Below are 15509 nucleotides of genomic sequence, written 5' to 3'. Positions count from 1 at the left end.
ACTAAGGAGCCCATTAGTTCAATTGAACTATTCTTCCTGGGTACATTAATCATGTCGCGTGAACCCAGCTATTTCTAAATGGAGCAGCTTGTTATGTTGTTTGTAGGGTCATTTCTACACAGCAACTGAAAATCAATTTTAAAAAACGTTTACAAAAAAAATAAAAGAGTCCTTGTTTTGTGTGACGATCCACGTGGTCACGTTCTTGAGTTCGCCGAGTGTCCCGTCACTCCACTTCCTGTGCGCTTCACCGGGGCCAAGAGGTCAGAAGGTCACGCGTGATCTAGTTCACAGTGGCAGACCTCCACAATGCGGCTTTGGGAGATAACAAAATCATATGAGCGGAATGAGAGGCTGGTGGAGGTGCAGCTGCTCTGAGTGGAGCTTTTCCACCAATGGCACCACAGTAGCATTAACATTAGCATCGATGGGCAAGAACGGAATCACTTCCTCACGCTCAATGGAGAGAATTACCACCGCTGTCTTTCTTCACGTTTCATTTGTGACTAAAATCCCCCCACTTTAAGTCTTGCAGACAGCCGAAAGCTTTGTTTACCTATAGCAGCATTGTATTTTGATGTAGCTAACCAGACAGCACTTAATGAGATAACAGAGCACTAAATCCCTTGGCACCTGCTTCAGAAAAAACCTCAATAAACCGTAATGGCTTACTTGCCTAAATACCTCAAAATGCTGATTTGTTCTGTTTAATGGACAGCCAACCAACTTTGTTGTTGTTTTTTCTTTCGCTCACTGTTTAAAAAAACGCTGTTCGCTCACCTAATAAACTCTCCGCTCAATACTCTCCTAAGAGCTGCACTTGCCGGGAAATTGCTGGTGTTGCGGTGCCCCAGCCGTAAACTGAAGAGAGACCCTCTGCTGTGAGGCAGAGTCTGGGTGTGTGTGGCAGAGTTAGGGTTTGTGTGAGGCAGAGTTGGGGTGTGTGTGTGGCAGAGTCTGGGTGTGTGTGGCAGAGTTAGGGTGTGTGCGAGGCGGAGTTGGGGTGTGTGTGTGGCAGAGTTAGAGGTGTACACGACAGAGTTAGGGGTGTGTGAAGCAGTGTTAGAGGTGTGTGTGACACAGAGTCGGGGTGTGTTAGGTAGAGTTGGAGCATGTAAGGCAGATTTGGGGGTGTGAGGAAACACGTGCCTGATATCACAGCAGCATGCGGGGATTTGCTCAACTCCACAGAGTGTGGTTTTCACCTTTCCTGTGAAACACCTGGCAGCCAATGCAGGGGACTGACAGATCGGTCATTCAACAGAACCCCCCCCCCCCCCCCCCCCCCCAGCCATTGCTTTCCATGCCAGTCGCAGCAGGGTGAAAATCCCGCCACACGGGCCCTCTCCACTGGCCTCTGATGCTGACATAATGCGCCAGGCCGTCCGCTCATCCGTCAGCACCTGGGCCCTCCGCGGGCACATTATCACTCACGCTGAGGCCACCATGAAACGCACTCTCCTGTACAAGGCTCCGTCTTTCCAATTCAATTTCTGACACAGGGCCAGTCTATCAAAGCTGATCATCTCCTTCTCCTTCTTTAGGGTGGAACGCCCCGCCCTCCCGCCCACCGGAGTGGCACCCAGCGCGATGACACGCTTACCCTGTTCCGAGTTCACGGAACCACGGTTCCAGGGCCGTCCTTTCCCGGACGTCTGCCCGCCGCCCGCGTGGGCCGCGACCACTTAGTTTTGGTCGGCAGCCAAGCGAGTGGCGAACTGCGATGACTCTCGCTGTGCTTTGGTGATTTGCGCTAATGTCCCTGTCCCCCCAACCTCCCCTCACGCCCCAGAATTGACAAATGACCACTGTCAGCTCACCTGGGAGCTCAGCCAGATTGAAATCCCTGCCAAGGCTTTGGAAGGGCCAGCAAATCATCCCTGTGGCTCTTCCTGTATTAGCATTTTTCAGTGCCAGTATCGTGGAGGGAACTCTTCTCGGTATTAAATAGCGCTCGAAAATGGCCAACACCACAAGAAGCCCTTTGTAGGCTCCGGATCATCAGCAAAAAGAGAGGAACAATGATTAATCGCCCCCCTTGGCTCCCAAAGAGGCCGCACATAACCGTGACAGACATGTAAGGACGGGCCAAGGATCTGAAGCCATCAGTTAGCCGCAAGCGCTGCTCTACTGCTGGTCTTTGTGTGGGCGGAGTCACCCAGATAAGAACCGGCCCATAATAGGCGGACTCACACCGCTGATTGGCCAGAGCCATGGGTGCGCTGCGGCTGCTGACTTCACTGAAGCGATACCCAAAAAGGCATTTTAACCAAAAATGAAAACAAGCATATTTACAGCAATGCATATTTGTCCACACCATTTTTACAGAAAAGGCATATTTGTGATTGATTTAGTGAAACGTAGGCGTCTTCTCTCCTTGAAATTTTATTCCATAAAAAAAAAAAAAAATTGTTTATGAACATACCTACAGAACAATAAAGGAACAACAAAGCCAGCTCTGGCTCAGGTGAAACCGATGAACCTTTCCACTATAACTATAATGGTTATTGTGGGGGCGGACAGAGGTAGGGGCTGGGGAGCAAATGTGTCCCCCCCAATGTCAAACTCACTCCTGCACCCCTGGGTACACCCCCTGGTCCCCGGCCGTCCTTCTACGGGAGAGTTTTTGGGAAGGCAGCAGCTGCTGTTTGGTGGCGGTGGTGGGGGCAGTGGCGACCCGGGAGGGTGGGGTGGGGGGGGTTACACGGAAGCTGCTGAATGGGGGGGGGGGGGGGTTGCGTAAGAGGGATAGTAAACAGCTCTCAGAACGCGGCCCAACTGGCAGCGCGGCGGCGTTAGCGACCGGCGGGAATTTCCTCGTGTGAGCGGGGAGCGCAGCGCTCCGTCTGACACGGCCGCCACACGGCGGTGTCAGGCGCTCATCTGTCTTCCCCCCGCAACAGACTCCCTAATTAGGCCGCCCCTGGGCTGGCTCCCCGCCAGCAGCCCAAGGTTCGCCTCGTTTCCCGACGCTGGAGATCCCCACAGAGCGCCGCCCCGTCGGCGGATTCCCTCCCCTCTATCCACCCCCCCCCCCCCAACCGCCCCCACCCCATCTGAGGAGGGCCCTGGGACAGTGGCCCCAGTCTGCCGTGGAGATCCACGAGAAACGATTATTTCCGAGCCCAAGTATTTCAGCCCGACATCAAAAGCCGATTTGCTGTTTCCTGTCCACTTTGCTGCATGAGCAACCTCCGAAATTACAAAAAGGCCCCGGTCAAAAGAGCTGGAATACCGGCTGAAGAGGCGGTCTCCCCGTGACCGAGCACCGGAGGCTGCCATGGTGATTGTGAGCGACCCCCCCCCCCCCTCCATTCAGCTGTCAGCCCCCGCCCTCCAACGTGTGGTGGGTGAAGGGTTAGCGTGAGATCGATTGGCAGCCTGGCTTTGGCTTTTTGAGGGTGCTTTTCTGCTGTGAAGGCAGGGGTCGTTGCATGCATTTATCCGTCGGTGAAGCTCTCCCTTCCCTCCTCATTCCCTCTTTTAAAGTTAAAGGGATGATTTGCATTTATATTGCCAGGAGAGGCTTGTAGCCATAATTGGTGTTACGGAGAAATCTTACACCAACCAGCCCCCATGTCACATGATTTTAAAGTTCCAGCATCCGAGAAGAGAGAAAAGGAAGGAAGGGGAGGGAGGGTGGTGCAGCGGAGAGGGGGGGGGCGGGGGGGAGGCAGGCTCAGTTCCTCCAGGTGTGATATTGCTGCTCTGTTCTGGAAACTTCCAGAAAACCCTCTCGAAGCTGTTATCAGATCAGCAGCCCAATTCTTCCACTGCCTCCCGCGCGGGAACGTGGGATACATCTTCCGCCCCGACGGGGGCCTCACCGAATTTACCGCCCGCTTAGCGGGCCAAAGCGCCGCGTCAGCGTACCGCCGGCCCACCGCCGCCGCCGGCGTCGTCGGGTGAGAGCGAGGACGCTGACTCCGCAGCGATCAGCCGACTGACGCCTTCAAGGACGAGAAGCACAAATACGAGCGCGGCGCACTGCGCCCGCTGCCCCCACAGTCATAAAAACGAGAAGAGAAACCGCCCGACCAATGACGAACAGAGTGAGCCGCGCCCCCGCCAGATGGCCGGGCGCCCGCCTCAAACGCACGCCGCCCGTAAACCTGTCATCTAGCCGCGGAAACGCAGAGAAAAGAACTTTCCCGAAAAACGGGCGCTGATGGACAGTCCCTGGCGCCCGCGGCACCTCCGCGGTGGGGACGCCAATCAGACGCCGAGAGCCTCGGAGCACACCCCCCCCCCCGCCCACGGAAAACACGCTGGCCATCGTTGGAATCCCACGCCGCACGTCCCGGCGTCTCACGGAGCCAGCGGCGCGTCACGGTCGACAGCGGGCGATGGCTGCGCGTCGCCGACGGAGGGAAACCAGGCTTCTGCTCGTTACGATTTTCAAAACGCGAACGCCGCGGTCCTCTTCCCCCGCCCGATTTCGCTGACCGTTCGTCTGACACGTGACACTGGGTGGCCTCTGTCTGCGCGAGCGCTCTACCAGCGTCATTAAAGGATTCGTGAATATTTATATCTCCCTGCCCGAATTAACACACGTTTTCATAGATCTAAATCAGCTCTAAACCAATGACAAGATTATTTATATGCACACAATGAATATTCATGAGTGATTGTACGGCACATGGAGATGAGTCTCCTGGGCTGTAAGATACTGTCTGCGCACAGTGTTACCAAAATGGCCTTTAATATTGTGTCATGGCGGTTCCCGGCTGTGACTCACTGATATGAAAATGCATGATAAAGAGGTAAGAATCTCAGTGATTCAAGGGAAAAGTATCTATGAAAAGCCAAACCGGTAAGATGCAAAACCAAAAAGATACTCAGGAGTGCAAAGACGAACTGCGCAGTATTCAAATGGAGATTCAAAAGTGGCACAACTGACCCCGCTCCACCACACGGTTGCAATCCTTGAAGAAAATAACATAAATGAACTGACTTCAAGCACACAGCCGGCTGGAATCCTGCATTTTCTCAAGTCTGAGTGCCACAGGAGGGGTGTGGGGATTACACAGCCCCCGCCACCGAGGAGCAGGGGGAAGACAGCTGTGTGACACCAGCACCGGAGTGCAACCACCATAGATCTGTTTACCTCCCTCCACAAAGTGGATACATCCCGGGCGATGGGGGGGGGGGGGGGGGGGGGGGGGGTTACAGTGTTGTTTCATGTGCATTAGGCTGCAATTTAGAGACCATTAATCCTCCTCCGCCGCGGTCTGTCGGGGAGGGGGGGGAGGGGGGAGGAGCAGCGGGACTGCAGCCGCGCGTGCGGCGTCTAGCGGCCCTCCTCTGCCGCCCCAAAGCTGCCTCCAATCCGCACCTCGCCGTCGCGTCTCATCTCTCAGAGACTGAGGAAGGCAAGGGAAGGGGGGGCGGGGGGACGACGACTCAAAGGGGCACTAACACCCTCTCCACAGGTGACCTCACCATCACAACAGCATCTGGTTGAATTGCTTAATATTACGCCCAGCCGACATGTAATCCGGGATAATTCCCTTTTCTGAGAGTGCCCCAATCTGGATAAATTCATCCCCTAGGACTGAAATCCAACAAGAGATTCTAAGAGCTGCGGGTTGGGGGTTGGGGGGTGGGGGGGGGGGGGCGTGAGCGGTTTAGGGGGTGGGGTCTCTCGTGGCTATGGCGTGGCGATGATTTGATAGACACGGTGATAAAAGTGCCAGTGGACCGGAATGCAAAGTGCTTTTTTCTGCAGCGTTCTCTGCAGTCTCTACTGAGGATGGAAGTGAGTGGGAAACGTGACTTTCTTCACCCCCGTGACTTGTATCCGTCCATTAGATAAGCGCCTCCTGCATGTGCTCTGACCGTGTGGACTGCAATACGTTCAGGGGCTGCAGGTTTGAGCCGATTGGCTGGCCAGCACTGACGAGTATACTGACTGGCAGAGGGGGAAAAAACCTTGGAGATGAGCAAGAGCAGCACAAGCCCCGCCCACCCCCAAACAAGCAGGGCGTGCCCGGAACGCTCCTGAAACCCCTCCCACCTCCACTCCCAGAACCGCTCGAAAATTCGGAATTGGCTTTTCACAGCTTTTATTGTGAAGGCGTCTGGAGGGAACTGCTAGTGGGGTTCGGAAGGGCATGTTTTGAGAGACGGCGTTGTTGTGATTCGTTTCCACGCTCGCCCCCGATGCAGTACGGGCGTTTGATAACCCTTTCGATCAGCGCAGGATGGAGCGGATTACACTTAATCCTCATGCCACAGAAAAGAGCAGAGGTCATCAGGCGCTCTGGGACCGACTCGCAGGCCTGTCTCGGGAAAGAGATGAAGTAGGAGCAGCCCGATAACTTACACGTGGCCCGGGGGGGGGCGGGTGGGTATCAATATCGGTCTCCGTTGTTTACCGAATGCCTTTACTCCACAGGGATCAGCGGACGGGGCTGAAAATCTAAACGTGAAGACTCCTGTGGTGACACACTGATGAAGCGGTCCCAAATGCACACCGCGATTCCGCCAGACATTCCCCCCGGGGCAAAAAAACAAGCCCCCCCCCCCCCAAAGAAAATACCATCATTAAAAATGTGAGAAAATAATACGCTCTGTGCTCCACTTGAAGAAATATGGACTCCAAGGATTTATTTACAGTAGTGGGTAATGAGTTTGCAGTTGTGTGAAATCTGATTGATATACAATATAATGCAAGCAGGGGCGATAGGTTTTTGGAAAAGTGTCGAAAGGAATTCGATTTAGGATCATGTAAGTGGGTGGTAAAAATGGTCGCATAAAAATTGTAACTCTCAATTGATCGAGAATAATGTAATATTTGCACAGTTCAGAATGGCTGCGCTTGAAATATCCACACTGCTAAGCAGAACATCGAACTGACGGTTTTTCCCATCGAAAGGATTGAGAACTGGCGTACACGTTCTAAGTGGGCGAGGTTTTAGAGCAGACGGGTAGTGATAATTGAACTAAACACTCACAGTGAGCTACGACCTGCTTTGCAGCCTTAAGGAGAGGCTTAGTTCTCTGAGAGTCTGGTGACTTAAGACCTGCCGGTCTGGAGGCTCAGTGTAAGCTCTGAGCTGAAGAGGGAGAGAGAGAGAGATGTACCAGATAGAAAGAGGAGGACTGGGCAGAGAGAGTGGGAAAGAGAGGGTTGGAAGAGAGAAGAGCAAAAGAAAAATGGAGAAAAGGTGAGAGAGATGTGAAAAAGAAAGAAGGAGCAGGAAGAGATGCACAGTGGTGAAGGAGAGAGAGAGGGAGGGAGGGAAAGAGAGAAAGGAAGGGAGGTGTGAGAGAGAGAGAGGGGGCAGGAAACAGAGACGTGTATAAGAGATGGAGCAGGGAGAGAGAGAAAAAGAGAGGCAGAGAAGAGGAGGGAGAAGGAGCGGAGCTCTGTGGCGCAGCACTGCCCCCAGTGTGCAGAGTCAGGGCCGGCGGTGACATCACGCTAAATAAACGGCTGCTCTCCCGAGGGCCCGCGAGCGGGGAACGCGTGAGAGAGAGAGAGAGAGAGAGAGCTCCGCGCACAGAGAGAGAGAGAGAGAGAGAGCTCCGCACACAGAGAGAGAGAGAGAGAGAGAGAGAGAGAGAGAGAGAGAGAGAGAGCTCCGCGCACAGAGAGAGAGAGAGAGAGCTCCGCGCACAGAGAGAGAGAGAGAGCTCCGCACACAGAGAGAGAGAGAGAGAGAGAGAGAGAGAGAGAGAGAGAGAGAGCTCCGCGCACAGAGAGAGAGAGAGAGAGCTCCGCGCACAGAGAGAGAGAGAGAGAGCTCCGCGCACAGAGAGAGAGAGAGAGAGAGAGAGAGCTCCGCACACAGAGAGAGAGAGAGAGAGAGAGAGAGAGCTCCGCACACAGAGAGAGAGAGAGAGAGAGAGAGAGAGAGAGCTCCGCACACAGCGAGAGAGAGAGAGAGAGAGAGGGAGAGAGAGAGAGAGAGAGAGAGAGCTCCGCGCACAGAGAGAGAGAGAGAGAGAGAGCCCCGCATGGTGCTGTGGGCATGCATTATCTGACTGAGCACAGGCCCCGCTGACCACAGGGGCCCGCACCCCGGTCCAAAAAGGGGTGCCCTCTGTCACCGGGGCCCGCACCCCGGTCCAAAAAGGGGTGCCCTCTGTCACCGGGGCCTCGCGGCATCAACCGGCTCCAGAAAGCGAGAGAACGAGGGCGTCCTAGATACGGCGTCGCCGGCCGAGCACCCCCCCCCCCCCACCCCACCCCCCACCCCCCCCGCCCGTCTCCTGAGCCAGAGGATCGGAGGGGGAGCGATCCTCCTCAGTCTGCGTCAGACTCCGAGAACGCTGCCAGTTCTGTTTTTGTATTTTTATTATCATCTTTTCCCCCAGATTCTGCTGACAGGCACTCTGACACAAACAGTGCAATAATTTGTAAAACAAGAATTAGCTACAGGGGAAACGGAGGTTCCCGAGGGGCCGGTAAAAAAAGAGAGAGCGCGGCAGCGGCGCAGGTTGTTAGCGCATGTTTACCTGCCAGTGCTTATATTATCTTGCATTACGGTAACTGGCTGTGCTGAATCGCTCAGAGAAACAGCATTCCCCCCGCACAGTCCTGGACACCTCCTGCTTTAAAGTGGCTCTCCCTCAGCTGACAGCTCCCGCTCCGGAGCCTGTGAAAGAGACTCGTTTCCCGTGAAAAATGAGTCATATTTTCCGATCGCATAACCCCCATCTCTCCGCGTTCATCTACAAAGCGGGCGCGCTGTAACGATCTGTCTCCATATCGTCGCCGCATTTCACAGCACGTTCATATTTGCTAAACCCGAGAACGATTTTAAGGGTGCCGGTCCCTCTTCTGCCTGCCAACCAAGCCAGCAACAAGATGGTTGATATGGATGCACCTGCACCACAGGGGTGGCACCAGAGACACAACAAGGAAATCAGCAAAAATAAATTCATTAAACAATTGAACTCTAAAAATGAAAACAAAATAGATTTTGGGATGAAGTCCAGTTTTGTTGAAAAAGAGAGAAGTTCCCAAAAGAACCATTCCCCATGCCCCATCAGCAGAATTTGCGTTGTCTTCAAAGTTGAAAATTAGATTTTATTCTAGTGAAATTAAATTTTATTTATTTGCCAGTGAAGACTTGCTGGGGTTTCTCCTAGGAAATCTATCATGTAATTCCTACATCATGGTTGCAATAAGGTACAGCACATGGAGTGAGGGGAGATGTGGGGCAGGTATGGGGTGGGGGGGGAGGTCACAGCAAAAACAGTCAGCATCTCAGGGTGCGTGAAATATGACTCTCACTACAAAGCCACGATCTGGGAATTCAGAAAGGATCCCCAAACCCCCGCCCCCCCCCCCCCCCCACCGCAGCACCAAACCAACCCAACCCCCATACAGTCCAGCAACCTGAGTTAAAAACCTGCTGTTCTTTCCAGAATCACAGAACGCAGTCACACAGCCATAAAATTAGATAATAAAACTGACATTCTCCGGAGATGTGATCTACTGGCCCTAAAACCCAGCTGCTGAGAGCAATATTAAAAGCTTTATTACTTGTGTCAGTTTCAAATTAGGGCTGTGTACCGGGCACATCCCGGCGCACGTTCGCTTTGCGCGCGTGCTCAGCCACTGATCTTTTTCCCGCTCCTCGCCGCTCGTCTGATCCAGGCGCCCCGGCGTAGGTGCTGCTGATGTGCGGAACAGCGGCGCGGATGAAAGGGGCTGTCGGAAATTCATTTAACATCCTGGCGCTCCTCGGGATCGCAAGCGCTCCTGCAGGAAGCGGAGGCGACTGAACGACTCCGGCGGGGGTGAAAAAGGAGGTTGTAACAACAAGCAATTGGAGGTGTGAAAATTCTTTGGTTTCGCACTTCTCGAGAAAACGCTGTCACATGACTCACATATAGAGGACTTGATTTTCACCCAGAGGATTAGGGTGCATGCGCACACACGCACACACACACACACACACATGCATACACACACACACACACACACACACACACACACACGCACACACACACACGCATGCACACATTTGTTCACAAAAGGGATCACGCTCAGTGGCGGCCCAAGCACCAGTGATTTTAATGCTTCTGTGGACTGGCTGTTTTGTGGGTCTCTGAGTTCAAAAAGCACAGACAACCAAATGAATCCTTTTGCTGTTTATCTCTTAGCAGAGTAAAGCGCAGGCTTAGCAGATGATGAAGTTTCCCTTCCTTCTAGGTTTCTGTCTAAACTGTGATATCTTTCTCAGAAGACACCCACCTGGTGGCCAAAAGCGGTAATATCGCCCTCTCAATTCCCTCCGTCAGTTCCAAAATATCTGGGCTAAGACGGTGTGCAAGTCCACAGCACTGATGCCAAGCAAAATGCTGCCTTTTCCATCTATCTCCCTTTTTCATTTTTACATACAATGCTTGTCTAGTTTGTTGTTTTAGTTTTTGACTCCCCCCACTCACGCGCGCACACACACGCACATGCACACGCACACGCACACACACACACCCCCCAGAAGCTCTGTCCTGTCACACTTCTAAAACAAACGTGCCTGGGAGACCCATCACAGAGCTTGGATTTCTAACCCTATCTTCGCCTGCTTGACATGTTCATTCAGACTGAAAAGCGCATTATTCAGCTAAGGCAGGGCATGTGGCAAGCATTGCTATAAGCCATTTTTAAGCACCAGAAGCAGACCCTCCGGCAGAAGAGATTTAACGCTGCTTTCCAGGCAGACAGCCGGACCACCAGACCCGATTTTCACACCGGGTATTGAAAGACAGGTTCCCCAACAGTGCTGAACCACAAACTATCCCAGGGACACCCCCCCCCCCCCCCCCCCCCCCCCCCACATCTCCGAGTTACAACACCCATTCCACAGCAAAGTCAGTCACTTAAAGCAGCCCCACAAACAGCATGAAACCAGGTGAAAGCAACTAAAAGAGCCGTCTTACCATGTCCCAGGAGCCAGCCGAGGAGGAAGACCCGGGAGATCATTGCCGGGTCTGTGGAGTGACAGGAGCGAGCGGACGAAGTTCACTCTCGCGCTGCTCTGCCTAAGAGTACACACTCGGGCTGCTCTGCCTAACAGTACACACTCGGGCTGCTCTGCCTAACAGTACACACTCGGGCTGCTCTGCCTAACAGTACACACTCGGGCTGCTCTGCCTAAGATTACACTTCGGTGAGGGTAGGCGATAGCTCCCACTCTCAGGTTTTGTCAGGCTTTATTCTTTCTTTTTTCCTTGTCCTCTTCGGTCCTGTCTTCTCTTTGCTTCTCTCTCTCTCTCTCTCTTCCTCCTCTATCTCTCTCACTAAATCACTCTTTCCAGTTGCTTCGACAGTCAGCTTTGCGTTGCTCTCCTGTTGATGCGAGCTGTTTCTGTTTCTCTCTCTCTCTCTCTGCTGCTCTCTCTTTCTGCTTTTCCATTCTCGGTCTCAGAGCATCAGTCTCTCTCTCTCCCGTTCTCTCACTCGAACACACTCTCTCTCTTTCTCTCTCTCTCTCTCCCCCCTCTCTCTCTCAGCCAGTAGAGGCGCAGAGTGCAGTGAGAGATTCCTCCACAGCTCCTCCCTCCCTCGCTCGCTCCCTCCCTCCCCGCCTGCCCGTGTGTCTGGCTCAGCGGCTGGGTATCCGTGAGGCTCGGGGAGAGTCGGAGCTAATCCGTGGGAGCCGGGGTGGAGATAGGAGCGCAGGCAGCTCCGGTTAGAGTGAAAGGAGAGCGGTTTGGCACAGGCCAGCCAAACAAAAGGACCGCTTCCCTGCTGGTCCACAGCCACTGTCTCTCAACACTACCAGAAAAGATTTACAGTTAACACTCGCTATAATAGCAAGGCATGAATCAGACTCAATAACACATAATACAGCAATAACATAATTAAATATTTTACTACTACTCACTACTGCTACAACAACAACAACAACAACAATAATACTAATATGAACTATTATCATCATGATTATTTACATTATTCACTAGCAGGAGCGATATCATGTTATTATTATTATTATTATTAGTAGTAGTAGTAGTAGTAGTAGTAGCAACAGTAATGGTCATAGTAGTGTCGTATGTTGTTGTTTTTGATTTTTGTTTGTTGTTGCAGTGGTATAACTTCTCATTTAATTAATTTTAATGATTGATAGTAATCATAAGCAGCAGCATCATGGTCATGACATTTTAGCTAACTTTGGGTAGGATCTTCTAGTTTGAGATTGCGCAAAGTGTATTGCACATTGCTTGAAGTATACTGTATATACCTAAACACTCTCACCTGAAAAATGTTACAAATTTCTTATCTGTGGTTTAGACAGGATGTTCCTGTTACAATGGACCCCAACTGTGGAGCTGCGAGCTGTGTGACAGGCCTGTGATTCCCAGGAAAAAAAACTCGCTGGAAATGCTTTGAGCCGAATCTGGAGAAGAGAGGGAATTTTGACTTTCAAGGGGAAAGTGCATTTGTCAGCTGCACTGATATCTGAAGCCCGGGGTGCTTGTTAGCTCTGACAATCAATGGTTCTGTTTCTGCGTATTTCAAAAGCAGATAACCCCAACAGATCACTCAGTCTATGGGAGGAGAGGAAAGACGATCAATATTTAACCAGGATCTGCATTATTTGATTTATTTTCCACTGGATTCCTTTTTGCATTTTGTTTTATTTTTGAGCCACATTTATGAACGCCATGAAAAAAAGCATGTTTGATCTGTCTGTTTGGAGTTTTTTCATGCATGGACAGCATTTTGTAGATTGAAAGGGCCAGTCCTTTTGTCTTGAGTGTGTGTGTGCACGTGTGTATGTGGCTGTGCATGTACGTGTGTATGTGCATGTGTGTAGTATTTCTTATTTGCTTAATAACGTCAAATTAAATAAATAAATGTTTTATATAATTCATATTATTAATGTAATATTTTATGTATGTATAATAATTATGCCCAGTAACTTAATGTTATAGTGAAACAATGTATAATAACTCAACAACAACACATTTATTGTTTTGTCTCTATTAGAAGAAAACTGAAAATGTGCATCTTCTCAACCCAGCAGGACCTCTCACCATGGGGAAAATGAAGTAAATGTGAGTAATAAACAATTATAAAAATGAAAAAGAAAAGAATAAGCTTTTCAAACCGAAAGCGGAATATTGTGCATTGTCTCCACGGCAACGTGCATCGATCAGCACATGTTCCATTGTTTGACAGGTGTGTGCTCACTCTTCACAGAGGAAAACATCACAAGTTGGCTTCTTGCAATGCAGAGATGTTATTATTGCTTTCAAGACCTCACAAAATGCAGGGCTGCAACTGTTTTAGCCGCCATTTCCAGGAAATCCATCACTTTGCTACCTTTATAGCATCTTGTCATAAACCTTGATCATTTTATGTTATAACATGTGTTATAAAACCAAGGGCTGTTCTCCAAAGTAATACAACAAGCGCCAGATGGTTACTGTTTGTATTGCATGTGACTAAATGGTGGTTCTGTGGGCACCAGTTAGTCCCTGAGCCAATGAATGGGTCAACTAGTGGGTCACTCCACTCAGACAATCAGTCAATCACACAGTGAGTCTGTCAATCTATCAGTTACTCCAACAGTCAGTCAGTTACTCATTCAGTGAGCCTGTCAATCGGTCAGTTACTCAGACAGTCAATCAGTTTATCATTCAGTGAGCCTGTCAATCGGTCAGTTACTCAGACATTCAATCTCTCAGTGAGCCTGTCAATCAGCCAGTCAGTTAATCTGAGCCTAAGCCTATCAGTCAACCAGTGAGTCATTATGGTATCCTTCCATTTCGAGAGCTGCTAACACAACTGTGTGCGAAATATAATTTAAAGTGTTTTTCAAATCAGTATTTATGCTGAAAAGTAATATTTTTGCTCTAATATGATAAAAAAAGAACACTTGAAATTTGTTTGTAGTTTGCCAATAGAAAAGATAAAAAAGTACAGGAAACAGAAGCTTGTTTCCTGTACTTAAATTTAATTTCCTATACTTAAAATTAGCAGGACACTCAAGGGCACACAAAATAAAGGACTCTAATTTTTGACTTGCAGAACAAATTAGTTGATGAATGAATCCTCATTTGCAGGTGATTCAGTTCTTTCAGAAAGAGAGGTGATTGGAACCCAAAATCTTCTGTTTTTTATTTATTTATTTATTTATTTATTTATTACAATTTTCAGATTGAGCTGCAGAACAAATGCTGTCCCGTGGACAGGGCCAACGGTACTCCCCGCGGTATTATTTGTATTCTTTGTGATTGTCCTCTCTTGGCTTTATAAAGGCCATGGGACTCAGATAAGATAATGCATAGATTAAATACACTGGATTTTTTTAGTTACACTAAAACCTTCCATAAATGCAACAAGCCTGCCGTGGACATGGACAGTACGCGGGGTGCATTAGCTGATGGCAGAATTATACGGGGATCTGAGGCGATCAAGTGGACTCGATATAATTTACTTGATTCGAACACCATGACTGAGGCTCTCATTAGTGGAATGAATTTATTGGGCTCGGAAGAATATCCTAAATTAATTATGCCGTGAATAGTTGGTGATGGTAATGCTTTATGAAAGAAATGTAGCTGGTAAATACGACAGGATAAATCACGACAAGGAGGGAATAGAGAAGGCCATTAAATAAATCATACGTATGCAAATAAAAATACATTGTGTTTCCTGAAATGCGCGGCTGTGGAGCTGCAGTGCGTTCCCACGCTGTTTACATGGCACAGCATCAAAGAGGCAGACTATTGACTGAAACTCCGTTCCTCCAGCTGTCTTTATGTTTCTTTAAAATACTGCAATCAATAAATGAGCAGGAATATGCAGAGAACAGAGGGAGTGCGCCCGCAGCAGAGCTGGGCGCCCAGCGTTTCAGAGAGAACGCCATGACGGGGACTGTTGCACACGTTTTGTCTTGTTTCAGGATCTGTGCTGTTTAGCATGAACTGCCTGCTGGTGTTTGTTTGTTTTTTTGTTGTTGTTTTTTTTGGTTCTCCTCGCAGGAGCGTCTGTAAATCGTGTTTGTGCCGCGCCGCCGTGGGGACCTCGTCCCGAGGGGCGGGACTTCGCGCGCGTCTTTGCGTCTCAGGCGGAGGCGCCGCCTCTAAACTGATCTAATTAATGGCGGAGAGCTGCAAAGTGACCTTAGAAACTCAGAGGCTTAAAGAATTACCTGGAACAAATTGAGCAGCGGTTGAAAAAAAAAAAAAAAATGGTGGTTCGGAACAGATGAATAAAGCTATCTGGTGCTCCGTGTCACGTGGTCTGAGAAGCAGCGTCCAGTGCTGACCTCGCAGGGGAAGGACGTGTCAACGCTTCTGGATGTGGAGGCCCAACTCCGGGCCCCACCTGATACCTGCCTGTACTGCAGGGCTCTCAGAAGACAGGCTTGGGCTACACTCTCAGAAAAAAAGGGTTCCTTTGACTTGCCTCCATAGAGGAACATTTTTTAGTCATTTATGGAACCCTGTGTGGTAGTTTTGAAGGCTCCCAGATTGAACCATTTTGCCTGACAAAGAATCCTTGAACCGGACACGGTTTCTCCATGGAGACAAGGGGGAGC

General features: G+C 50.3%; 1 protein-coding gene across 12 annotated transcripts in view; it reads right to left on the bottom strand.

The window, feature by feature from the left end:
- Positions 1 to 11398, bottom strand: part of kirrel3b (kirre like nephrin family adhesion molecule 3b) — a 186802-nt gene extending 175404 nt beyond the window's left edge. For all 12 annotated transcript variants that reach the window (XM_035386165.1, XM_035386170.1, XM_035386173.1 and 9 more), the window contains exon 1: positions 10897 to 11398. In XM_035386165.1, the coding sequence (XP_035242056.1) occupies positions 10897 to 10939 (43 nt within the window). In that variant the 5' untranslated portion in view covers positions 10940 to 11398. The remainder of the gene's footprint in view (positions 1 to 10896) is intronic.
- Between the last annotated feature and the right edge of the window lie 4111 nt (positions 11399 to 15509).

Source organism: Anguilla anguilla, chromosome 12 (genome assembly GCF_013347855.1).
Source record: "Anguilla anguilla isolate fAngAng1 chromosome 12, fAngAng1.pri, whole genome shotgun sequence".
Lineage (NCBI taxonomy): Eukaryota > Metazoa > Chordata > Actinopteri > Anguilliformes > Anguillidae > Anguilla > Anguilla anguilla.
This window is presented reverse-complemented; position numbering and strand designations above follow the sequence as displayed.